At 34.4% G+C, this 26,898-nt stretch overlaps 1 protein-coding gene across 30 annotated transcripts in view; it reads right to left on the bottom strand.

The window, feature by feature from the left end:
- Hdac9 (histone deacetylase 9) overlaps positions 1 to 26,898 on the bottom strand; it is an 844,179-nt gene that overhangs the window by 46,794 nt on the left and 770,487 nt on the right. For all 30 annotated transcript variants that reach the window (XM_074065098.1, XM_074065099.1, XM_074065100.1 and 27 more), the window contains one exon: positions 9,502 to 9,635. In XM_074065098.1, coding sequence (XP_073921199.1) covers positions 9,502 to 9,635 — 134 coding nt within the window. The remainder of the gene's footprint in view (positions 1 to 9,501; positions 9,636 to 26,898) is intronic.

Below are 26,898 nucleotides of genomic sequence, written 5' to 3'. Positions count from 1 at the left end.
TCAAGAGTCTCCCCAAAAAGAAAAGACCAGGACCTGATGGATTCTCTGCTGAATTCTAGCAGACCTTTAAAGAAGAACAGATACCAACCCTCCTTAAACTGTTCCACAAAATAGAAAGGGAAGGAAAACTGCCAAACACATTTTATGAAGCCAGTATTACACTTATCCCAAAACCAGGCAAAGACACCTCCAAAAAGGAGAACTATAGGCCAATCTCCTTAATGAACATTGATGCAAAACTCCTCAACAAATTAATGGCAAACTGAAATCAACAACACATCAAAAAGATTATTCACCACGACCAAGTGGCTTTATCCCAGGGATGCAGGGGTGGTTCAACATATGAAAATCAATAAACATAATAAACCACATTAACAGAAGCAAAGACAAAAACCACTTGATCATCTCAATAGATGCAGAAAAAGCCTTGGATAAGATCCAACACCATTTCATGATAAAAGCTCTAAGAAAACTAGGAATAGAAGGAAAGTACCTCAACATTATAAAAGCTATATATGACAAACCTACAGCCAGCATTATACTTAATGGAGAAAAATTGAAACCATTCCCTCTAAAATCAGGAACCAGACAAGGATGCCCACTATCTCCACTCCTATTCAACATAGTACTGGAATTCCTAGACAGAGCAATTAGGCAAGAAGAAGGAATAAAAGGAATACAAATAGGTAAAGAAACTGTCAAAATATCCCTATTTGCAGACAACATGATCCTACACCTTAAAGACCCAAAAAACTCTACTCAGAAGCTCCTGGACACCACCGATAGCTACAGCAAGGTAGCAGGATATAAAATCAACATAGAAAAATCATTAGCATTTCTATACACTAATAATGAACAAACTGAAGAAGAATATATGAAAACAATTCCATTTACAATAGCCTCAAAAAAAATCAAATACCTAGGTGTAAACCTAACAAAAGATGTGAAAGACCTCTACAAGGAAAACTATACACTTCTGAAGAAAAAGATTGAGGAAGACTATAGAAAGTGGAGAGATCTCCCATGCTCATGGATTGGTACAATCAACATAGTAAAAATGTCTATACTCCCAAAAGTAATCTACATGTTTAATGCAATTCCCATCAAAATTCCAATGACATTCATTAAAGAGATTGAAAAACCTACCGTGAAATTTATATGGAAACACAAGAGGCCACGAATAGCCAAGGCAATACTCAGTCAAAAGAACAATGCTGGAGGTATCATGAACCTGACTTTAAACTATATTACAAAGCAATAACGATAAAAACAGCATGGTACTGTCACAAAAACAGACACAAAGACCAGTGGAACAGAATAGAGGACCCATATATGAAGCCACACAACTATAACAACTTGTCCTTGACAAAGGAGCTAAAAATATACAATGGATAAAATGCAGCCTCTTCAACAAAAACTGCTGGGAAAACTGGTTAGCAGTCTGCAAAATACTGAAACTAGATCCATGTATATCACCCTATACCAAGATTAACTCAAAGTGGATCAAGGATCTTAATATCAGACCACAAACTCTAAAGTTGAGACAGGAAAGAGTAGAAAATACTCTGGAGTTAGTAGGTATAGGTAAGAACTTTCTCAATGGAACCCCAGCAGCTCAACAACTAAGAGACAGCATAGATAAATGGGACTTCATAAAACTAAAAAGCTTTGCTCATCAAAAGAAATGGTCTCTAAACTGAAGAGAACACCCACAGAGTGGGAGAAAATATTTGCCAGCTACACATCAGACAAAGGACTGATAACCAGAATATATAGGGAACTTAAAAAACTAAATTCTCCCAAAACTAATGAACCAATAAAGAAATGGGCAAGTGAACTAAACAGAACTTTCTCAAAAGAAGAAATTCAAATGGCCAAAAAACACATGAAAAAATGCTCACCATCTCTAGCAATAAAGGAAATGCAAATTAAAACCACACTAAGATTCCACCTCACCCCTGTTAGAACAGCCATCATTAGCAACACCACTAACAACAGGTGTTGGCGAGGATGCGGGGAAAAGGAACTCTCTTACACTGTTGGTGGGAATGTAAACTAGTACAACAACTAGTACAAAAATTTGGAGGCTACTTAAAAAGCTAGACATTGATCTACCATTTCATCCAGCAATACCACTCTTGGGGATATACCCAAAAGACTGTGACAGAGGTTACTCCAGAGGTACCTGCACACCCATGTTTATTGCGGCACTGTTCACAATAGTCAAGTTATGGAAACAGCCAAGATGCCCCACCACTGACGAATGGATTAAGAAAATGTGGTATCTATACACAATGGAATTTTACACAGCCATGAAGAAGAATGAAATGTTATCATTCACTGGTAAATGGATGGAATTGGAGAACATCATTTGAGTGAGGTTAGCCTGGCCTAAAAGACCAAAAATTGTATGTTCTCCCTCATATGCGGACATCAGATCAAGGGCAAACACAACAAGGGGATTGAACTTTGATCACAAGATAAAAGCAAGTGCACACAAGGGAGATATGAGGATAGGTAAGACACCTAAAAAAGTAGGTAGCATTTGTTGCCCTCAACGCAGAGAAACTACTGAGGCCAATAGGAAAAGGGGACCAGGAATTAGAGAAAAGGTTAGATCAAAAAGAATTAACCTAGAAGGTAACACACATTCACAAAAAATCAATGTGAGCAAACTCCCTGTATAGCTATCCTTATCTCAACCAGCAAAAACCCTTGTTCCTTCCTATTATTGCTTATACTCTCTCTTCAACAAAATTAGAGATAAGGGCAAAATAGTTTCTGCTGGGTAGCGAGGGGGTAGAGGAGGAGAGGGAGGGGGCATGGGGTTAGGAAGGGGTGGGGGCAGGGGGGAGAAATGACCCAAGCATTGTATGCACAATAAAAAAATTAAAAATTTTTTAAAAACATAATTAAATAATTAAAAATAAAAGAAGGCAAGTAGACTATTAAAAGGATGATAATGAGTTTGATTTGGGAATAATTCAGACTATCGATATTTTGTATAATTAATGAGGTAAGATTGAAAATACACAGGATGAGAAAACAGTTTGAACCACACAGTCATATTAAGCAAATACTATGCATACTGGAAAGGTCATGTTTTCAATTTTATACTAAAAAGTGTGCAGATTCAATAATATCACAGCAAAGTTTGCTCAGTGCTAGTTTTTCTAACATATTGCCAGAGTTTTGACAACAATTGTTATAAGGATAGTTCAGTCCACCTTAAATGCCCCAGTTCTTATGTACACTTCCCCTTTTCTACAAATGAATTGAAATTTGACATTTATACCTTGCAAATCTGCATATTTCATTCTCTTTGATTCTTGATATTGTTTCCCTTTTTTGGTTTTTATTTTCTCTTTAATCTTCTAAAGTTGATACTTTTTAAGTTTTAAAATTTTTGTTTTAACGAAGAGATTTTTATACTATATTCTTTTCCAAAGGTTGACTTTTCTTCTAAAGCTTTTTTTTACATCATGTGGCAGTGATGTGCTGGCACATGTCAGCCTACTGTCCTATAACTAGACTTTAGTTGGCATTTTCTGGCTTCTCTTGTGCAACTATTCTCCCCATAGCCTGCTGTAATCTACCATTGTGGTGTCACTGAACTCCAACTTGAGTAAAGATAAACATAATTGATCATTGATAACTTGGGGCTCATCCTAATGATTCTTTCCTCAACAAACTCTTTGTTTTTGGTGGATCTCGGGTTTGAACTTAGGGCCTTTCCCTTTCTAAGGAGATGCTCTACTACTTGAGTCATGCCTGCAGCCCTAAACTCTTGTTTTCTTGAATGAGCATGTGTCATCTCTAAAAATATACAGTGTGATTGTGGTTGTATGGCTGATGTTTTTGTTGTGGTTGTGGTTGTTGCTTTACCCTAAAGCATGGGCTTATTTGTTAAAAGCTTCCATGTTTTTCACAGAATTCTAATTCTTCATATTCCATTCCACTCATTCAGCCATACTCTCTATCCCACTCAACATTGCATTTCCTCTACCAGAAACAAATGAACCAAAACAAAGCCATCTACAATCCTAGGAATAATGTTTTCATTTACAGTTTTCTACTACATAATAAATCTTTTCCTTATATAACTGCCTGTCAAAGTCTCTTTATATTCAACGTCAAGGTTATATGTTAATTCTTTTAAAATATTCGTCTACTCCTGAAGTTGGAAACAAACAGTCTTATGCTACATTCCCAAGCATTTTGAATGTACTTCTTTTACTTTTACTTGCATTAGAACTTTTGGACACAAAATAGATGCCCAATAAAAGGCTACTTAATGAATGGACAGATAAATGAATAATATAACATGTTTACTTCACTATCAAAAAGAAATACTTTCATCCTTTTATTGGTAACCATAACCTATGAAGTGTCCAAGTTTCCAACCCATATTCCTTATAACTGAAAACTCTAAAGAAAAATAATACAGACAATATGCATAATAGAGTTTTAAACTGTCTCAATTCCTATGGTTCATTTGGCTTGGTGTGAAACAGATGGCTTGGTTTATCCTAAGTATAACTGAATATAAGATAAGCAACATCATAGGCCATATCTATACTGGAAAGTATCTTCAAATAATATTTTTTTAAAAACAGTTTCCTTCTCTTTAGATTATCCATCCAGCTCTTTCAGAGTATGGAGGGGCTTCGAAGTCTAAGAGAAGACCCTGGATAAACATTATTCTGGCATGTTATACAATTTTCCCCTGTTCTGTTTTCCCTTCTTATACTCATGAATTGTAAGTATTTAGGAGCTTGTAAGCTTTCCCAGATTCACACCAATTCCCCAATGGATTAAACCTCAGCCATACATAATCTAAAGGATGAAAAAGATGGCAAAACAACTTTCCTATTCAAAATCCAATGCAAACAAACCCCTGGGGAGCAACTTGGACAACAGCACCTCAAGAGTTTACCTCAGGGGTGGTTGTCAACACTTACCAGAGTCAATTCAAGAGACTTTTTCAGCAGCTTTAGAACAAAAAGTCATCTTAAAAAGATTACCAACTAACACAACCACTAAGCTTAGCCACTGTTTGTAGAATCCAAGTCAAATGAAGGCAGCTGAGCATGCTCAAAAAGAGACAGTAGTTACAAAACAGAGAGGAAGGACAGAAAAGAAAGATGCAGGAAAAAGAGGAAGGGAGGGAGGGAGGAAAAAAAGGGAGGGAGGGGAGGGAAGGAGGTATGGACGGTAAAGAGAGCAAAAGGATTGAAATCAGACAGAAAACTTCAATAAGAGAAGGAAAAACATTTTCTACACTGCAAGTGTAAGTGCTCAACTTTCAGAACTAGAGGCTGTAGCATCATCTCAACAGCTTCAAAATCTATGACAATATGAGCTCTCTCTTTCTCTCTCTCTCTCTCTCTCTCTCTCTCTCTCTCTCTCTCAAAAGCCATCATTAATTCTGTTTTGACAGGTGGTCTTCCAATGACCATGTTCTCAACTCACTACCCAAAGCTTCTACCATTATATGTCCTCTCCTTTCCTTTACTTACTTGGAGGTTTTCAATGTTTTCTTTGTAGATTTCACAGGGATGGCAACTACTTAAAGCTTTTCTCACTTCTTGGGAAAATTTCTTTCAGAGGAAGTAACCCTGGGTGCCACTAATTGGCTTTGCATAGCAGTAGGCAAATGTAGTCTTAAAGTAACCATGACATTGTTTGCCAAAGAGCTCTAACACAGATTACCAGGAATTGCAGGGCTGGGGACCTTGCATGTGTTTCTATAACTAATTTTAAACACGACATGGTAATTCACAGAAGTATCCCAATACTTTTCTAAGCAACTTCCTGTTTCTTCTTCTTTAGACATTCACTTCAAGTTCTTGCAAACTCCATGCTGGTGTTTCTAAGTTCTTTAGTGAGAATGTTAATATTCATCACAAATTGATTGGACTGATAAAGTAAGTTCTAAACTTTGCCAAGAAAAAGGAAAAAATGAACTTCTGGTATTTCTTCAAAATCAGTTGCCTCTAGGAATTTCCTGTACCATGCTCAAATAAGTTTTAATCCAATAGTATATTATTTTGACTGACCTTGTACATATTTCTTAAAAGACGGATTAAGAGATGTTTTGCCAAATAGATCGTTTTCGTGATAAAAAATGTTTAAAAAGAAGAAAACGCCTGTTTGGGGTACAGCACTCAGATCACTTGAATTTTTAAAACCCAAGTTTTTGGTACCAGTCTACAGGTTTATAGTGAGATGCAGAGCCGACAGTTCATGCTGATTTAACAATTCCTTTGGGTTATGTAATACATACTATTTTCCTGATAATAAGTTGTAAGGAGTAGCATTTTTGCTGTATTGACATGGCCTGGCCAAGAAAAACAAGGAAAAGAAATTGCATTCAAAAAACTGGCAAAATGTGTATGAATTCTAATCCTCTGCACATGAATAAATACATCTGACAAAGTGCAGAGTCCCTCAAAAAGGCCCTTCTTGACCTTTCTAATTTGAGTTCAATTGCACGTTCAGTGTTGAGAAGCCAGAGTCGATTCTGCCAATGTTTTAAGCTCAAGCTTTACTACATTGTGTTATTTGTAAAAGTGAAATCTCAGAAAATAACTTATAATTGCTCTATTAATCTCTTGAAAAGGAGGTTTGGAGGGAAGTTGGAATTTGAAATTACAATAATTAGTACATGAAAGATGTATTTTTTATTTTCTTACCTAGCAATTACCACATAAAACTGCTGTGAAAACTTGATGCATGCTCTTTTTTAAGTGGTAAGGTACATGCAATATGCCCTATATATATTCCTTTTTCTAAAGGAATGAAATTTAAAACTTCAATGTAGTTGTGATGAACTTTGACCTGCAAAAAAGTACCAAAAACAAGGCCTTGAATTATAAATTATATTGTCAATGAAAGTGAGAAGAACTCTTTGTTTCTTAAGTTGTTTCAAGTACTACATTTTCATTTCCTTTTACCAAATGAATTATAATGTACAACACACTTGTATTTTTCTTCCATTTTTCATTTTTAAAATCCTTCTTTCTCATAACTTTATATCTCCATGTGCAGATAGATCTGACACAATAAAATTTATCTTTCAATGTTCAATGTACCAATTCCATCTGTCATCCTTAAAGTATTCGTGGAAAATCTATATTTGTGCTTAGGCTCCTATGAAACCTTAGCAAATACAGGAATACATACATTATTTAAACTTTCCTCTAGTTCACATTGAACAATTTTAGGCTGTGCATGTGCAATTAAAGATGGTCAACCTAAAGACAAGATGGTATTTAGGGCATTATAACCACTATATCAAAGTTATTATGAGACATCCAGTGAATTAAAGTCAACTAAATTGTCAATATAGCCAAAAAGTACAATTTTGGTTATCACTTTCTCAATTTTTTTTTAAAGCAATCTCTATACCACATGGGCAGGAATAAGATTGACCAGTGAAGCTGGGCATCAGTGGCTCACACCTGTAATCCTAGCTACTCAGGAGGCAGAGATCAGGAGGATTACAGTTTGAAGCCAGCCTGAGGCAAATAGTTTTGAGACCCTATCTCAACAAAACCCATCACAAAAAAAAGGGATGGCAGAGTGGCTTGAGCAGTAAGTGTGCCTACTTAGCAAGTGTGAGGCCCTGAGTTCAAATCCCAGTGCCACCAAAAATAATTGGCCAGTGATACTTTCATCCCCTCTTCTATCTCAGGCCTGGTCTTAAAGAAAGAGATCACAGGAGAGATTATCTCACTCTAATTGGAAACGTTCTCTTGGAAGAACAGAGCTGAGCCAAATTCAGAGATAATAAGAGCAAATAGAGATTTTCATTTGAATGGATTTGTTCAAAAAGAGCCACTATAATCCATAATTTCCTTCCATATAGTTGGAAAAGTAGTTTGCTTTTGTAGCCTGATAACATTTCTTTCTGGACAGGTCAATCATCCACAGAGCCACAATCCACAACCTACTCTGATTTTTTGCACATCTCGTAAAAGCCCTAGTAACTCTAATATTAAAACCAGTCTGCTTCTCTAAAATCTTTCCAGAGTATTTAAAATTAAAAAAAAAACCTTATCTGGTAGGCAGGCAGAGGAGCCCAACATTAACTGATAAAATAGAACATTTAGTTTTGGCACTCCTTTATTGCCATACACACACACACACACACACACACACACACACACCACATACACACACACATCCAATAAGAATCACAGAAAGACTAATGTTTTAGAAAATCTTTGACACTTTTGAATAATGTGTGATTTGAAACAGCAGTCTCTTGTCAACTCCAATTATTAGGCAATTATACCTTGTATGTTACTATGCTCTCTAAAATTAGACCACAGACTTAAGTTCTTGAGATGTACTCAAATTTTCTAATGTTTTTCTTTCAAATTAAATGTACATACTGGCTTCAATAAATACATCAAAATAATCATGCTGAAGCACTAAAGGTTTGTAAATAACTATCACAATAAAAGTTAAGTGTTCAATATGTGCAAGGTCTACTTTTTCCATAAATACTATAAGCAAAGGTGTATGATACAATTTAAAAATATGAATAACAAATTCTAAAATAGACTTTGTGCATGCTTATTTTATAAGTAGTGTCATTTTCAATGTGATCATAACACTACCATACTTTCACTCTGGTGGCAACTGAATTATAATATTAATGAATACATAAAAACATTGAAATATTTGCTGAGTTGCAATTAATCCAAAAATGTAGTCATCATCTGAACTTAAACCTCATAGCAATCAGATCTGAAGTCTGTCTGCAGAGTGTCAAAACAATGTGTTGCAATTTAGATAATGTGATACGAAAGGAAAAAGAATGACCTCTGGCCATTCAGTCTCAGTATTAAAGCCTTACATCTAATGCATTTTGGCTGCATGCCTTTCAATGGATTGGTCCACTTTTTTAATATTCATCATTACCATCTGTAACATGGAAATATTATCTACCGTCTAGCATGGAGAATTCTTAAATGCTGACAAATATAGTTTATTAATATTTTTAAAGGAATCATTTTTCTGAGTTAACAATCCTATAGGAAATCTCAAAACAATTTAAGTTCAATTCTTATTAAATGTTTCAATGCTCAGATTTTTTTATTTTATTTTTTATTTTTTGGCAGCACTGAGGTTTGAACTCACAGCTTCATGCTTGCTATGCCAGTACTGTTACCACTTGAGCTACTCTGCCAGCCCTTTCAATGCTCAGTTGATTGGGTCATTAGACAAAAACATTCTTCTTCCCAAGGGTTATTTTTATCCATTTTGAATTGTACAAATAACCTGATTGAAGGGTGTGCTATGTTGATTGTCTTCTTGGGAAATGGTTATATAGCATATAACATGACAGCATATGAAGTTCTCTTATTTAAGGATTGCCTATTTTCTTAATGATAAGAGCAAAGATTAAACTTTCTGAATTCATGGGATAAAGAAAAGACTTGAAAAAGATGCATGCATATACTCCTGGTCCTCTGTACTTCTAACTTTTACCTCATTTCCTAGAAGGGCATTTACACAAGCTTCTGATGCATCACAGATGGCTGTGAGATCATGTCCTCCTTCTAGAGCCAACACCACACGTCCATCCGCCAATGTCATCAATTGCTTCGTCAAATGACCAAAGCCTACCGTAATATAAACAGAACATTTCAAAGTATTAAATCAAGAGAAAATAACCCCTGGAATTTAACATCGATTGAGCATTTATTCTGTGCAAGTTCTTTCTCAGCACTTTCCAGTGCTAACTCATTGAACACATAATTCTATGGCTTGGTTCCTTTATTGCCTCTATTTTACAGATGAGAGAACTAAAAGTCCAAGATCCCACAATTAAGAAATATCACCACCAAGATTTGTACCATCCAGTCTGGCTCTTCATCAGTATACAGTACAGTCTCACATAACACATTCTGTAAGCATTTGGATGAAAAACTTGAATATTACTGAGCTAATGTGAACGAGGCAAACTCCCATTTGCTTAACACATGTTGTCTCCATCATTTGCCTTTACTTTTAAAGGAAAGTTTCTAAACCTCATATCAAGTTGCTTTACTATTACATTAGATTTTTTATAGATTTTTTTATTATGAAATATTTGATAAGTGCAAAAACATAAATAACATCTATATAAGTTATAAATACAACTCATTTTCTATCTTCATCTTCTATCTTAAGGAAAATGATATTACAATACTGTTGAAACACACTGGATGCAACCGTCTGATACCATCAGTCCTCCTCCCTGTTGGGAAATCAGGATCTTCAGTTTATATGTTATAACAATGCTATTGCTTTCTTTTGCTTAATTTGCTTAATTTTAAACTTTATAAAATAGTTCTATACTTTTGCAGCTTGCTATTCTCATGCATTTTGTTAGTGTATCTCTGTTGATGTATGTCGCTATAGTTCTTTACTGCCTTACAGGCTGAATTTATGTCTATGGAACTTATTTGTCCACTTTATTGACAGATATTTGTTTTTGCTATTGTTACAAAAGTTCTAGTTTCTTTGTTATTACAAACGATGTTGCCACGAATATTCATATGCAAGTCTTCTGGTGCACATCTGCAAGAATGGTCTGAAATTGTTGAGTTAAAAACTGCTAAATAATGCCAGATTATTTCCAAAAAGCTATTACCATCCCCCACACTTAGAAGCTGTATATGTAAGAATTCCATTTTAGTCACATCCTTGCCAACATTTGGTATGATTTGCTAAGAGGGTGGATGAATAATGGCATCTTACTGTGGTTTCATTCAGTATAAGGAAGAAGCTTTCTATTTCTAGTTTGAATTGGAGTTTTATTTAGATGGCTATAGAATTTGGTTTCTTTCTTTACAAAGATGAGTTTTTCCTACAACTTAGTAGAATAGTGAATTACATTAATTAATATTTCTAATATTAAGCCATCAATGTATTTATGGGGTAAAATAGCTTGTTCATGATATATTATCTTTTTAGTATACATTTAAATTCATTTTACTAATGCTTGGGTTAGGATTTTTTTTTTTGCCTATGTTCATGAAAGGTGTTAATTGTGGAATTTTCCAGTTATATTGACATGTTGAACTTTGATATAGTTTAGAGCCTAGTTTTTCTTTATCTGCTCTAGAATATTAGATAGACATCTCCTGTAAAGCCATTTTGGTCTTTGTTGTCTCTCTCTCTCTCTCTCTCTCTCTCTCTCTCTCTCTCTCTCTCATTCTGGTGGTACTGGGGCTTGAACTCTGTGCCTCCTGCTTTCTAGAGAAGTGTTCTATCACCTGAGCTACAGCCCAAGCCTTTGTGTTCTCTTTGAGGAAGTTTTTAACTATCAATTAAAGTTTTTAGAAATTATAGAACTACTCATGCTTTCTCTATCTTACTGACTTCTATTTTTCTAGGTATTTGTTCCTTTTACTTAGGTGTTTAAATTTACTAAAATGAAATTGTTTGTTTCCTCTTTTTAATTTTGGAATTCCGATTACCTATATGTAGACTTTGTCACTCAAGTCTTGTCTCTTAAGATCTCTTTCATGTCTTCCATATCTCCTTCTGTCCTGCACTATGTGTACATTTACTCGGATCCACCTTCCAAAATTTCTCTCTCAGATGCCTCCAATCTTCTTTTTCACACCTGTATTTTTTTTTCATTTCAGTAATTGGATTGTTGAAGTCTAGAATTTTTCTTTGGTTATATTTTAGAGCTTCCTAGTTATTTTTATCGTTTCTTACTTTTCTCATGTTCTTATTTGTTCCTTTTATTTCCTTCAGCATCATTATTATATATTCTATATTTGATATTTTAATTTTTTCAATTTATCTTGCTATTTGTTATTACTGCTTATTCGTACTCATGATTCCCTCAACTTTCTTTTCTGTTTCTCTGTTTTCTGACTTTTTTCTCTTTTTTGAATTTTGAGTTTATATTCAATGAAACTTTATATTTGCGAGAACTATGAAGCCTGGTGTAATGATCTGAATGATGGTACCACATCTCCAGAATTCACCCAATTCAAATGCTTATGTTGAAATTCTAGCCATGAAGTGGTGGTATTTGGAAATGGGTCTTTGGATAATTAGGTGGAGTCCTTGTGAATATAATTAGTGCCTCTATAAAAGAGATCCCAGAGAGTTTTCTGCCACATGAAGATACAAGGAGAAATCATCTGTCTACAATCTAGTTAGAAGACCTTTATCAGAACCTAACCATGCTGGTACTATGGTGTTAGATTTATAGCCTCCAGAATGGCAAGAAATAAATTTCTGTTGTTTACAAGTTATCATTCTATGATACTTTGTTATAGCAGTCTTAACTGAATTAGAGACTTGGGTTAAGTAGAATGTGATTTTGTTTGCCTCTGCTGGACATTCGTGACACTATTATCTAGAATCCCTTCTAAATTCTTAGATTGCAGAACTAGTTGTAGGGCTTATTTTTTTGTTAGTTTTTGCACATGTATTATAAATATGGAATTGAAAACCTGATTGCAAACTCTCAGAAGAAAGAAACTCAGTTTCTTCTTCTTCTTCCTCTTCTTCTTCTTCTCCTTCTTCTTCTACTACTACTACTATTTCTTCTCCTCCTCTTCTTTTCCCTTCTTCTCCTCCTCTTCTTTTTCCTTCTCCTCTTTCTTCTTTTTCCTTCTCCTCTTTCTTCTTTCTATTTCACTTCCTTTCTTCTTCCTTCTTTTCTTTCTTTCTTCCTGTCTCTCTCTCTTTCAAAATTTCCTCTATTGATAGTGATAGCTAAGATAGATTTATCACTTTTTCAGCAGTATTTTCTCCTAGTCATCCTTTTCTCAGGAGTTGGTCCTTTGCCATTCTTTTCTTTTTTCTGATATTTAATCAAATTTGCTTCCCCTTATGGATTCCAGGCTTCAACTCTCTTTCCCAGTATGAAGAAACTGTCAATGTTCAAGCTCAAGCTAAATGCACATTTGGGGATAGATATCCCAGGATGCCACAACTTCTGTACTCACTCACATTCCCTCATCCTTTAGAAAGTCTTCCATAAATTTAAGAGTGGTTTTTATATTTAATTAAGAATTTTGAGATATTTTAATGTAGGAACATTTCTAGGTATGTAATATCTCATACTGCCAAATTTGAACATTGTTTATTCAATATTTCAAAAATTTAGCATTGTATCCAAACCTAACCAATTCCAGGTATAATTAATTGCAAAATAGGATAAATGAAAATAAAGAAGAACACGTGTGTCAATTCAACACTTTATATGTCTTATGAACTTATAGGAAATAAACATTTAATTTTTAAACCAAGTACTTTTTATAGTTAATAGACTTTATTTTTCAGCAAAGTTTGGAGTTCACAGAGAAATAAAGCAAAAGGTACAGAGTGGCCACATACACCTCTCCTTTTCCTATTATTAGTGTCCTATATTAGTAGTTCCCATTTGTTATAATTTACATTTATACACTATTATTAACTAAAGTCCATGGTTTAGGAGGTTGTATAATTCTGTAGATTTTGACAAATGCTTAATGTCGTACATTCACATTGTAGTATTATATGAAATAGTCTCAATTGACCTAAAAATCACTGTGCTCCACCCATCCATCTCTTGTCTCTGCTCCTCAATTCTGGCAATTGATAATCTTTGTTTCTATAGTTTTGTTATGTACTTTTTCAATATTTCAGTTAATTAAAAAATTATCTACTTAGCCAGGCACTAGTGGCTCACGCCTGCAATCCTAGCGACTCAGGAGGCAAAGAGTAGAAAGATCACATTTGGAAGCCAGCCCAGGCAAATAGTTTGCAAGATCCTATCTCGAAAACACCCATCACAAAACAAGGGCTGGTGGAGTAGGTCAAGGTGTAGCCTGAGTTCAAGCCCCAATACCACACACACACAAAAAAAAACTTCTTACACATTCAAAATTAGAAAAGACATGACTTAATCTTCTCTCACTTATACAACATTTATAACATTTGAAACATATGTATATTTACATATCTATCAAACCATGAACACTTGGAAGAATAAACTTGAATATGGAAGTGCATAATGCTTTGCCAACGGAACTGAGCTGTTTTTAAATCTGAGTTTAGCTTTCTCTTAAGTATGGTAGTCTTATGTTTGAAAAGAAAAGAAACCCCCAGTATATAATTAGTAGAAACCAAACCTAAACTAAACTACTTCCATTTTGGAACAATAAAATAGTATGTATTAATTTTTGGACTGCATTAAGATATCCACCGATAAACAACTGCGAGAGTTTCAGTTCTGGTTTAGCACTTGAGGTTATTCATGAACAGGAAGAGATATTTTCCCAACTACTATCCTAAAGCACTTTAATGCTGATTCTAATTACTATCTACTATTTGGGTGAAAGTCAAAATAGTCACTTTATAAATATACCATATTTTTAAATACTTGGCAAAAAATTCTTAAAAGGATTTTAAAATTCAGGTCAACACAATTTTTCTAGCATTTCAGTATTTCTTCTTGTGGACTTCAAGAAAATAAGAAATTTACATGCCACTTAAGAATAAGTCTGAACACATTAAAACTCTACCTTATTATTCAATGACTATAAAAGCAATGATAACTGTTCAGAAAATTAGTAAAGCAAAGTTTTGGTCCTAATGCTTAAAAATGTTCTTTGTCTAAGTCAAGATTAACAGTACATAGTAATTAGTTCCACTCTAGAAAAATTTTTAAATCATAGAAAAGTATACATTTTTACTAGTCATATTGTTAGATATTCTGGATAGCTTTTCCTGTAACTTAACCAGGCTCCTGGGGCAATTTTAAATACATGGTAGTTAAACAAGCTAGTACACTACCTTTCATACAACCTATTGTGAATTCAATGATCTGAAGTCACTACTGAGAAAATCAAATCATATGTATTTAAAAAAAAAAAAAAGAAAGTAAGAGAAAGCCCCAAATCTGATTTAAACACATTCTTTCCTCTAGGAATAAAAAGCAAGCCCCATAAAATACCAAATTTAGATGGGATAGTAAAAAGTGGAAGGAAAGAGTAGAATGAAGCTAATCTTTGATCTCCATCCAAATTCCTTTTTCATTTACCTACAGGGTTTATTTCCATTCACATGTTACCCATGTGATCTCTGGAGTCAGAGATGAAGGCAGCTGAACTTTGAGTTATGCATGCACAAAATATTCAAGTGAGGTAAAGAAATAAAATTCTGCAAAGCCCATACATGTCCCCTCTTCCAATCAAAATAAGCAACTCACGAATAATCTTTTAGTTTTATTACCCAAGTTCTGCTATGTGCATTTCTGCTGTGCGTATTTGAAACATCAGATATTATTTTTCAGGACGTGAGAGGTAAAAGTTTCAGTGAAATCTTTCTTTCTTTCTCTCTCTCTCTCTCTCTCTCTCTCTCTCTCTCTCTCTCTCTCTCCTCACCTTCCTCCTCCTTCCCTCCATCCCTCTTCAGGCTATTTGAGTACAGTGACATGAGTACACATGAGTCCATGTGTCCATGTAGATCACAAGTTTCATGAAGTTAGCTTTACAAAAGACACAAAAACTCATCATACTTGCAGTAAACTTTACTTAACCTTTAGAGTTGAAAACTAATCACAGAGACCTTTCACAAAGGAGTTGGAGTGCCCTGAATTAGTATAAGGGTAATAAGCTTAGTGATCAAGTTAGACATGTCCATACAATGTGGTGCATTGTGGGCTCAAGTAAGTACTGTATATGGAGATGGAACCAGGTCCACAACATCCACATTTGTCCTTTAGTTTCAGAATTTTGAAGGGCCGGGTACAGAGCCAAGGGAGAAACCGGGTTGCCTACGACAACCACATGGGTAAGCTCAGGTTTTTGACTGGTATTGATACACAGTGACTGAAAATCAGCCTTGGCAGTTGACCCTATTGCTTTAATTTACTCTGGGTGAATTTTGTAAGAAATATTTTTTTCAAAGAGATATCCGACACCTTAAATTCTTTTGGGGAAAATCTTGTAAATTAAGGCATTAATAAAATACTACCACTGCCACCTCTACTCTCACACATGTAGCCTGGTTATTTTACAAAGAGTATATTCAGCATGAAATTATAAGCACAAGATGGAAGCTACAGTGTAACAAATCATTTCTTTTGATAATCATACACAACTCAACTGGTAACTATCAAGACTGAGACACCACTGCCAAAGAGAATTGGAAGCATTGTCAATTTGAAATCCTCTGTTTGGTTTCATTAATTAACTAGAAGTAGATTTAATTTTATTGCTTCTGAAAAGAGTATCAAATAAGTCTGGCAATAGTTTCAAATTATCAATTTCAAATTGATTTTCTGATATTCTATGGACCATTACTTCTGCACAAGTCATCCTGTGTTAGCATTTTTATTAGTTTAGTAAAGTTGCGCTAAGAAAGCTCAAAGATTAAATCTGCAGTTAGTAACTAAGACATAGCACACTAAAGGGGTCATCTTTCAGCATGGCACATCTCAAATGTTTCTCTCTAATGCTTCCAAATAGAAACCAGAGAATAGTGGTAGTAAGGGAAACAACACTAACTGCTTTTAATTTTCCTTAAAATTATTTTGAAAACCAAAAATTAATACATTCATCATAGAAAAAAGTAATAAGTAAAATAATAGCAAAAATAACAAGTAAAAAGTAATAAAACAACATAGGAAATATAATATATAATAAATGTGCTACCTGCTATTTTGGTATATAAATATGCAGTCTATTATTTAATAACTTAAGTAAAAGATAGTCATATAATTGTTTTATATAGTGACAAACCCATAGTTTCATCAATCAGAGACAGTTAATTCTGCTTTAGTGTATTTTATGCTTGTTGTTTGAATGCATTTCCTAAATAAAATGGAATTATATTATAGTTTTACACTTACATTTATAAGTGTCAACATAGTGAAATCATTTCTCATATCTTCTACAATATAATTTTAAATGTATTAATGTACCAGACAATTCTGTTTTCACATATTAAATTGTTATTAGTTTTTCAGTTTTATATCTCAGACTGCATCACTGTAAATTGGTATTATCTGATTACAATATTATTATGTATTATTTAAAGATGGAAAAAGAATTGCTCTTTGATTGCTATCTTCTCCTTTTTCACCAGCACATGGGACAAAATATAATGGTTAATCACGTAAAGGCAAAATGGGAGTGATGTGCAGTTAACAATTTATAAATCTTGTTCTTTTATAACCTAAGTGTGCTCGGCAATACCTGTTGCAGGTAATGTCTAATATTCTTATAGAAGCTTGGAGAAGTAAGAGACACTCCTCAAAGGACTGCTTTTATTATGAAATTGCATATAGTATTGGAAGTTTCTGTGGAGGTCAGACCTGAGGGAATTTTTCTGTAGGTTGAAGAGAGAATTTAGTTCCCATTGCTATCCTGCCATCCTGCCATCCTGCCATCCTGCCATCCTGGAATAAGATAGATCAGAGTCCAGAATCAGCAGCCAACTGCCAGAGAAAGGAACCTGTGCCATGATTCATTTAGTTATCAAAAAATAAAGAGATAAAGCAATTGCTGAAGCAGTCATTTACTTCTACGTACAAATCTCTTAACTTTGCTGACATCAGTCTCCCATTCACTCCCAGTCTCCCTCCACTATTATTTTGTCTGTCAAGAAAAACTTCAAGCAATAAAAACTAAAAATGACATTGGTAACCTCCTCCCCACACTGCTGTTCAACAGGGGTAGTAGAGTAAAGGTCAGCAATGGTACAGGTTTCTTTTGAAATATTGGCACCTAATAGTTTATGATGAATTACATCATTTTTTGTAACTCTTTCTTCTATAGTTAAAAAGTTTCAATATCAATGTACTCATTTACTGGCAGGTTAGTTTCATTGGGGCCTGAAATGTTTGTGAACAGTTCATCATATATTCAATAGAGTACAGAGCAAAGAGTCACACATTTTTGCTCCATTTTAATTTGAAGTTTACTTTTGCACATCCAGTGGCATATTCTATAGTTACAGCCAGAAAGGAATACTGAGGAGGGCATGTACAGTGAAGTCTAATTACAAAAACTATAGCCATTTTCTTCTTTAACCCTCTTGGTCATTAAGTTACCATGCTGTTCTTTAGGAAAAAGCAGTGGAACTCAAGTTGAGAGAGAAGTTTGGGTAGCATGTGGCCATCTCATGTATTGTGAGGCTCTCCAGCACGACTTCAAAGCAGAATGTGATTGTTGCAGATGGGAGGAATGCTTTCCACAAAAATACCTTTTTAAGACTCCGTGGTGCTGTAATTCATATGGTAGGCACTTGTGATTCATTCCTGATGATGTTGGGATCATTTAACTCACAAAACCATTGTCGCTACATAAAATCCTTTCATCTGGAGCCAAAAGGGTTTATTTCATGCAAATGAAAAATTTTCATTAAAGTATCACCTTAATAATGGGCAAAGATATATATATTTTCTGGTCATGTTTAAAAATGTAAATTTATGAACGTATTCTGAAGATTCATTTCATGCTAAGATCTTTACTTATTTGATGTCCCAGAACTCTTTCCAAGCTCATTGAAACCGGAAATCAATTTTAGAAGAAATATGGAGATTATTATCATTAAATCTTTCAGTTGGCTTATTCCAAGCTGCCCTATAAATGTTGCATATGTTTTAAGGAAGGCAATTTCAACCACAGTAAAAATCTTTTTGCTCTTCTAGTCAGTGATGCTCAGTGAGGTAAGTTTATATTCTTAGCACTTTTTTGAACACGAATATTTGCTCTGTATTCTAAACACGGTCTGCAACAATGGAATTGTCATTATTTCTGAAAAATAAAATTTATCTCCAGGTATTCCCAAGAATAGAAATGACAAGAAAATTTGGCTGGTGTTTTTACTTTATACCAATCCATCTATCTATGATCCAACTGCAAATCAACTATTATTCACTAATACAGAGTTTTATATTTAAATTTGACACTTCCAGTGGATATATGATAATAAAATTCTATTTGAACCACAGTTTTCTCACCAATAAGTGTAACTAAATATTATTTATTCTGCTTTACAGATTTTAAGTGAATACCTAATCATAAAAACACAACTAAAAATGATAAGCACGGTATATGAAACAAAGCGTGGTATAGAGGAGGTACTTGGTATTTAGACTTTTAATGAAAAATTTTAATCCTAGAATTTATATCTAGAAATAAATTTCAAGATTATATATTCTAATTCTTTTATTTTAAGGATGAGAAAACAAAGACCTAGAAAGTTGAATCATCAAGGCAAACAGTTAACAACACAGCTGGAGTTAAAACCCAAGCCCCTCAGGGACTACATTTCCCACTTTTCCTGGCTGCCAACTTATAGATATTAATACTGGCCATATTTTCAGATATGATTTATGATTTCCAGTTCAAAAAGAACTACTTTAGAAAGAGTGCCTAGACACCAAATGGTTTTTACAAATTGTTGTTTTGGTGTGTTAAGTGTAAACAAACCAGAACCATATGAATTAAATTTTCCTTAAAATACACACGTATAACACAAGCAATGGAAAAAATGCCTAGAAAATGATTTTGGATATCATAGGGCCATTCCCTGCCACCCCTTAACAAAACTGACTTTTGCCAAACCCCAACTTCAACTTGATTTGCCAATCACTAGCTTTTACTGCTGTTTTCAATAATGCATCGAACACATGGGATCTATTCTCTCATTGATGCTCATGCATAATTGGCCATGCGAGATGGAATGAAAACAGATCAGACTCATGCTAAGCAAGGATGATCCTGTTACAGTAGTCAGTACTGCTCAAGTGCAACTGGTATTTCCTGTGCACATATCTTATAATAGCAGGGAAAATACAAGCTATCATTCTGGCTTCCAAGGAACTAAAATATTAAGAGACATATACACAGACAAATATCATTTAACACAAAGAAAGATAACTGTTATAAAATAAACAGTGGTATAAAGGCTAATAGATGGAGGATATAAATCTTTTTAGGAGAGAGTCAGAAGATGACAAAAGATACACACTTAAATATTTGTAGTGTTTTACATTTGTAAACCTTTGCCTCAGCCCCCCATTTCTGACATAATAGTAATAATGTTACTTAGTTTACCTGAATAACATGTAAAATATATGCACTCAGTTCGTGGCATATAGGCAGTATCAATAACTATCATCACCTCATCCCAGACCACTGGCCTTATTTATGGTTTCAAACCTCTATTAGAAAAATAGGAAATATCTTCTAAATGGCAGTGTTTTCTAAATTTATTTATTTTTCTTTTAGTAAATCTTATCTCTAGAATGACTCAGTATGTCAAAATAGGACCACATATACTGGAGCTCCTGAGGAGTAAAATGGACAATGAAAAGAAATATTTAGTGAGCAGGAGTCTGTGTTTCTAGACAATCCTACTCTTTAAACTAGATTTCACAAAGATAAATTGCTAAGAGCAGAATAATACTTCCAAATCTAGCATATAGTTTGGTCAGAGTAAGTGGTCAGTACACATCTGTAGAAAAAACTGGTTGATTTGGAATGAACTTACTCAAGTTTAGTTGACTCTATTGTATGTTATGGTAGACAGGATCTTCAGACTGACTCCCAATATACCTGCCCTTGCATTACATACCCTGTTTTCAGTGAATGAGTTAGAGGCTCTGTGAGTGGCAAAAGTATTTTAAAGTTGACTTTGACTAAATCAAAAGGAGACAAGGAGCATCAGTGAGGCTGGGGAGGAGTATAATCTAATCACATGAACCATTTTAGCACAAAGTTTCTCCAACTTTTCATAGAAGGGAATGTTAGAGACATTGGAAGCATAAGAAATACTTGATACCACACTGATGTTTTGAAATTTGAAGTGAATGAGTGGTGGCTTCTAGTCAGCTAGGAATTGGGGGTCTCAGCTCTACAACTCTGAGAACCTTTATTCTGCCCAGCAACATGAATGAGCTCAGAAAAAGATATTCCTCAGAGCCTTCAAATTAAAGATCCAGCCTGTCCAACTGCTTGACATCAGGCTTGTGATACCCAAGACTAAGAACCCAGTTAAGTCTACACAGATTTGTAAACTACAAAACTTTTAGGTAATAAATTAACAGTGTTGTAAGCTGCTAAATTTTTACAATTCCCTGGATATACTAGAGGGATAAGAAAAATAAGTATCATCATTGCAGCTTATGAAATTAATTGAGAATACTGGGAAAGTTAGAATAATAAATAATTACAATTAGTGATATTAAACATGCAAGTCACATAACTAGAAAGTACTAGAGTCAAGAGTCATTTTAGGCTTTCTGACTTTAGAGTCTGAAGTCTGAACAAATGAACATAATGCCTCTCAAAAATAAGCAAGAGCCCACAAATCTGTTTTTAAATACTAACTCTACATACATAAAGCATATTTGAATTTTTTCACTTGGACTCTGATAAAGTAACCACTGCATATCATAGTATTACCAAAGTGCTTGTCTGCACTAAGTGCCGAATGTATGTGTACTCCGGTATAGGACAGACAACCTTGCAATGCAGGCACAAAATATCTGTTGAATTGAGGAGAGGTGGATTGTCGGAAAAAAATACAACTATGATAAGTTTTCAATTGTGACAATATACTGCAAATAGAGTAAGTGCTGTTCGTTTCTCCATGACGTTGAACCAAAGCCAAAACCTACGGATCACTTTGTGGGAAAGGACACAAGCGCATCATTCCTAGATGAGTGTGAATTCATGCAGATTGGGAGAGCTTTCTCAAACCGAGACACCTGTAGAACTGTGAACCCTCCTAAGAAACTGAGGACTTTGTTAAAGAGATATCATTGGCATAGCAGGTTGGATGCTGCAAAGCGCTCAACACACCAATTGCCTGCTATAGGCTTCTCATAATTCTCAAGATAAAGTCCTTAAAGACACAATCTCTTTCAATCTCTTCCCCTCTTCTGCCATGCTCCACACTCACTCTTCCTCTTAACTTGGATGCAACTATTAATGCAGTTTGATAAATACTGCACTCAAACAGTGAACAATATTCTGAGCTTTCACTGATGTCCACATCAAGTTCACTCTTTTTCATCCTTTAAATCCAGGGATCAATAGCCTGACCCCCAAACCTCATGCAATGTAGATGTTTTCCATTGTGCTATCATACCCATTTTTTCTCAATAGTGCTTAATTTGTCAGACCACTCTGCAAAACTCTAAACTGCTAGAGTGCAGAGACTATTTCTCACCTGACTTTGTATGTTCAGTGCCAAGTACAGTGCTGGACAATCCCAGCAAATGTTAACTAAATTATTGATGGACAAACGATTGAGATTATTGAAGCAAACTTTACAGACCTGGCTAAATAGCAAAAGTTTATATGGAGTTTATCCCAGTGTAGGAACAATGCTAAACAGGTCACAGCTTATTTAATGCTCAAAATATGCAAAAGGAAGTACCGTTGTTCTCATTTTAGAGATGAGTTAACAAGTGCAGAGAAGTAAATATGTTGTCTAAAGTTAAACAGCAGAGGTAGGATTTAAACTCCTATCCATGTTTAAACAATAATACCCTTTTTTTTTAATTCCAGGCCTACAGAAAGCACTTTTTAAAGAAAAATAAATTAAAAAAATAAGTAAAGAAAAACTTTAGAATTAGCACATTCTTATTATATATATGTGTGTGTGTGTAAAACAATATCTATTTGCCTTTCTTTAAGAGTATTTTTAAAAAAGACACTGTGAGAGTAGCAGTAGAAAATCTTTTTCAAAGATTGATAGATGAAAAGTGTATGAGGAAGTTCAGTACAAAGAAATACAGTACACTAAAGTGAAAAGTCAAGTCCTCTTGTCTCAGACTGTTTATTATATGAGTCCATAAAACACATAAGGAATTTAATTGATTTAGTTTCATACTGAGTTAAATTAAAGCACCATGTCTTTGAGAGGACTCAAATAATTGGAGGAGATCCAACCATTTAAAAATTATTTGTTGAGTGCTTACTATGTGATCCAGGAACTGTGCTGACCAAGGAGGATAAGTCAAGAGTCAAGCAAAGGTGTCTCTACCTTTCTATTGTTTATGAGCTAATGCTAGTGAAAGTTTACGTGTTTGAAATGCATTATCTCATTTAATCACCACACAACTATCCAGCAGAAGAGTGCATACTAATGAAGCTAACTTTCCCATGCATCTAGGGCAGTAAATGGCCAAGCTTTGATAAGAACCTGAGTTGGTTAGTTATCCTCAATACCATACAATTGTGACAGAATCCAAATGATTCTGAAGCAGAAGTTTAATGCTTTAATACCACAGTTCCAATCTTCTCTGAATAACAGTCCTCAAATGTTCATGACTAATCTGGTCATGTTAGTCAAGCTTTAACTAACATTGATAAAAGCTGATTTTCAAGAAAAAGAATATCCACTTTGAGTCTTCAACTATTTTTCAATTTGAAAACAAAATATACCATCCCCTAAACCCTGTAATTCATTTTGAAACTAACACATCTAACCTTGTATTTCAACTTCAGCCTTACATGAAATCATGGCAGGACTCCCTAAATCCAGCTCAGACAATGACAGTCACAGCAACATCTATAATTGACCATTGCCAAAATGTTTATCCACTACTTTTTCCAATTCATCATAAAGTCCTCATGGTTATTTCATAACTAACTGCTTTTTTAAAAAAAATTGATATTTTCAATCAACATAGTATCTGACACATTATATCAAAAGTTATTTGACCTTTTCTTTGACAACAAACAACAAAAACTTTACAATTACTCTCATTGTGCATATTTACCATAAACGATGATAATTTATCTTCAAAATGCTGGGCAAGTGTCAGCTAAATTATAAGCATTTGGTGATTGATATAAAAACAAATTATTCCTCTAAGAAAAATGGGGACATATGTCTCACTGCCAAAAGCATTCTTTGGAATTGCATTTCCCACATGACCTAGGCTTTTAATTTCAAGACCCAAATACCTGATTTTAAAAGATAAATATCTACCCTGTGGGCAAAACTGGATAATTTCTTATTTTTCCTGCCTTAAAAAGGAGGTTCAGAAATCCTCCAAATTATAGGTTTTAAGCAATCATTTAATTTAGATTAAATTAGACAGCAGTTGTATGTTAAATAAATATGAAATGACTCTAGATGTATTTGTTGAAGATTAAGAAATCTGTAATATATAGGCTTCTATTATACATTTGTTATTGCTGATTTTTTAAAATAAATCACCATTTAATTGAGATACTTAAAGAACATTTGCAAAGGAAAGCATAGCATTTAGCAATCCTCATAAGAATCTCATAAACCCAACAGAGTAATTCTAAAAACCAAAAAAAAATCAGCACAGTCTACAGCATTATCGCAGAAAATCTGCTATGCAAATGTGGCCAGAATCCTTGCTACACAATCTTTAGAAATACTATGCTTCAACCTGACAATACGAACCAAATAAAAGCTTCATTTCAAACACTGATTATTAAAGTGGTTTTTTTTTTCTGTTTTAGGCTATTCCCACTTGTCATAAAAAATCATCAGATGAAAATTAAGACAGTTGAAAATAGGAACTCCCACATCACACTTCAAACATTTCAATAGAAGTATCATTCTTTGAGGAAGAGTGTTAAACATTCCAGAGCACATTGCATGATGGCTTTTATCTTGCATTGTTTTCTGCTTTTCCAAGTTGGAGGCATGGGACTTGAAAAAGGATCTTGGTAGAGATTTTGCAATTTAAGTATCATTTCTTTGTGAATGAGGCCTAATATCCAACTTGCATTATAGAAAATACTATAAAATCTCAATAATGGTAAATACAGAGTATTTCAGGGAGGATGGTGGGGTTGCATTGTAGGCAAAACATGTGAAGACACTTAAAGGATCTGAAAGATGACAAGACTATAGAACTGGAAGATGAGAGAGTGAAGTAACAAAGTCCAGTTTCAGAATGGCTGATCAAAGATGAAAAGTTGCCAGTACTGCAAGGATTAGCCAGGTATGTACCGGAATAAATGAAGAAGCATTATCTGATGGCCATTCTAGAATCATTAGAACTGGGAGGTCATGGATATCTTTCAACAAGAGTCTGTAATAAGATTAGGAAACCAAATTTTAAACCAAAGATGCTCACAGATGCACTAGGCTGGGAGTCAAGTTGAAACACACTAGGGATGTGCAGCGGCTGTCTGATTAATTATTCCACTCTGAGAGTGTCAGTTCAGATTTTCCAAAAATAGTTAAAATTTAGTAATCTGGACAGTAACTAACAGACCCAGACGAGTAATGTAGGAATTTTATTAAGATATGACTATCGGGATTTTTCTTATCCCAATCACAAGTGTGATAGCTTCAGAAAAAATAATGAATGTTTAAAACTGCCTAATTAATCATAGATGACAAAAGAAATTCAAAGTGACTGTTAGAGGAATATGGCTTTTATCATAATCATTATGTCTCAAAAGAGAGTTGTGTAACTCATCATCATAATTTTCAACCTCAGACAAATTCATTAAAGAGAAATCACTTCTTTTAAGAGACACCCAGATGTTCTCCACCAGCTGCTTAAATCCTCCCAAGGCACTTGTCCATTTTTATTTCCTAAATATTGTTAGCTGCTAGAAAGGATTATCAAGTCTGCCTTGGGAAGCATCAATAACAGAACCAGGGTAGCACCACAGATTCTAAACTTGGATAACATTGATCAACAATTACAAAGGATATTACTGACTACATTCAAGTTCAGGTTCTATAATCTGCTGGATAATTGGACCTGCCATTTTCCAACTCTAGGCTTTTGTTTCTTTAAGGGTCAAAGACAGGTGTTGGACTAAATCAGTATTTCTAAGAAAAAGAAGTCAATATCTAGCTAATCAGAATCACATGCTTGTTTCTTAAAATGCAGATTTCTGAGCCTCATTTCAAACCAAGTTTGAATCCGAATCTCTGGGTAAGACCCTGTGTTTAAGTACAACTTTCTGATGAAACTTGAATTCTTCTACTGAAGTCTCTCTGCATTGAGCTTGGAGGGACATCTGCCTACAGACTCCCAATCTTCCTTCTAGGTTGATCCTTTGATATATATTATAACTTTATAATAAATAACAATTTAAGCCTACCAAATACCAAACAAACACAACCCAAACAAAACAGATCTAGTTTTGCTTTGATTATCAATAGAGGGATATTAAAAACAAAATAATAGCTTGCATTGTTACTGCAGGTTAAAGACTCTCATGAAATTGTACTGAGGCAGCATTTCAACCTGTCCTTAACCCCTTCCCCAACCTGGCTACATCCCAGCCTCCATTTCCTCTTGCCTCTCATACCCATGAGATCTGCTTCCAGGAAGGGCCCTGACACAGTGAACCTATGTCAGTAGGTTGTCAGTATCAGGTAGCTTTTGATATGAGGGCTTCACATCAATATTTAAATGTTAGTATTTATAAAATCTCATAGAAAACTGTAAAGGTTATATAACTGTGTGTTAATTCCAGGATGATGAAATACTTTTTATTCTATTAAGAAGATATCTCAAGTGGAACTATGTTGTACTGACTCTCACAGATATAATAGTCTTAACGGAAACTATTTACTCACATTTAAGCCAAACCTGGTTGCCATCATTTTGGTTGGTCTTATCATGAAGTATAAAGAGTAAAATGACAGCATGAAGAGAACTCTCCACTAATGATAAGTAAATAGATTAGGGTGTCATGATACTGGGCATCTCCTTGGAAATAATGACACATAAGTACCCTTCTGACTTCTTGTTTCTAAAGATAGTAGATTTTCCACCAAGCACATTGAATTTTCTTTCTGACTAGGTCTTCAATCACAACTTATTTTTTAACTCAAGTACTTATTGAGGAAAGTTTTCAATGTTGTATTTTCCTCTTTATTGTCTATTCCTTAAAAGCCATTATTCCATTTATTCTT

The sequence above is a fragment of the Castor canadensis genome, chromosome 2 (assembly GCF_047511655.1).
Source record: "Castor canadensis chromosome 2, mCasCan1.hap1v2, whole genome shotgun sequence".
Classification (NCBI taxonomy): domain Eukaryota; kingdom Metazoa; phylum Chordata; class Mammalia; order Rodentia; family Castoridae; genus Castor; species Castor canadensis.
Note: the sequence above shows the minus strand (reverse complement) of the source record. Positions and strands in the feature narration are given on the sequence as shown.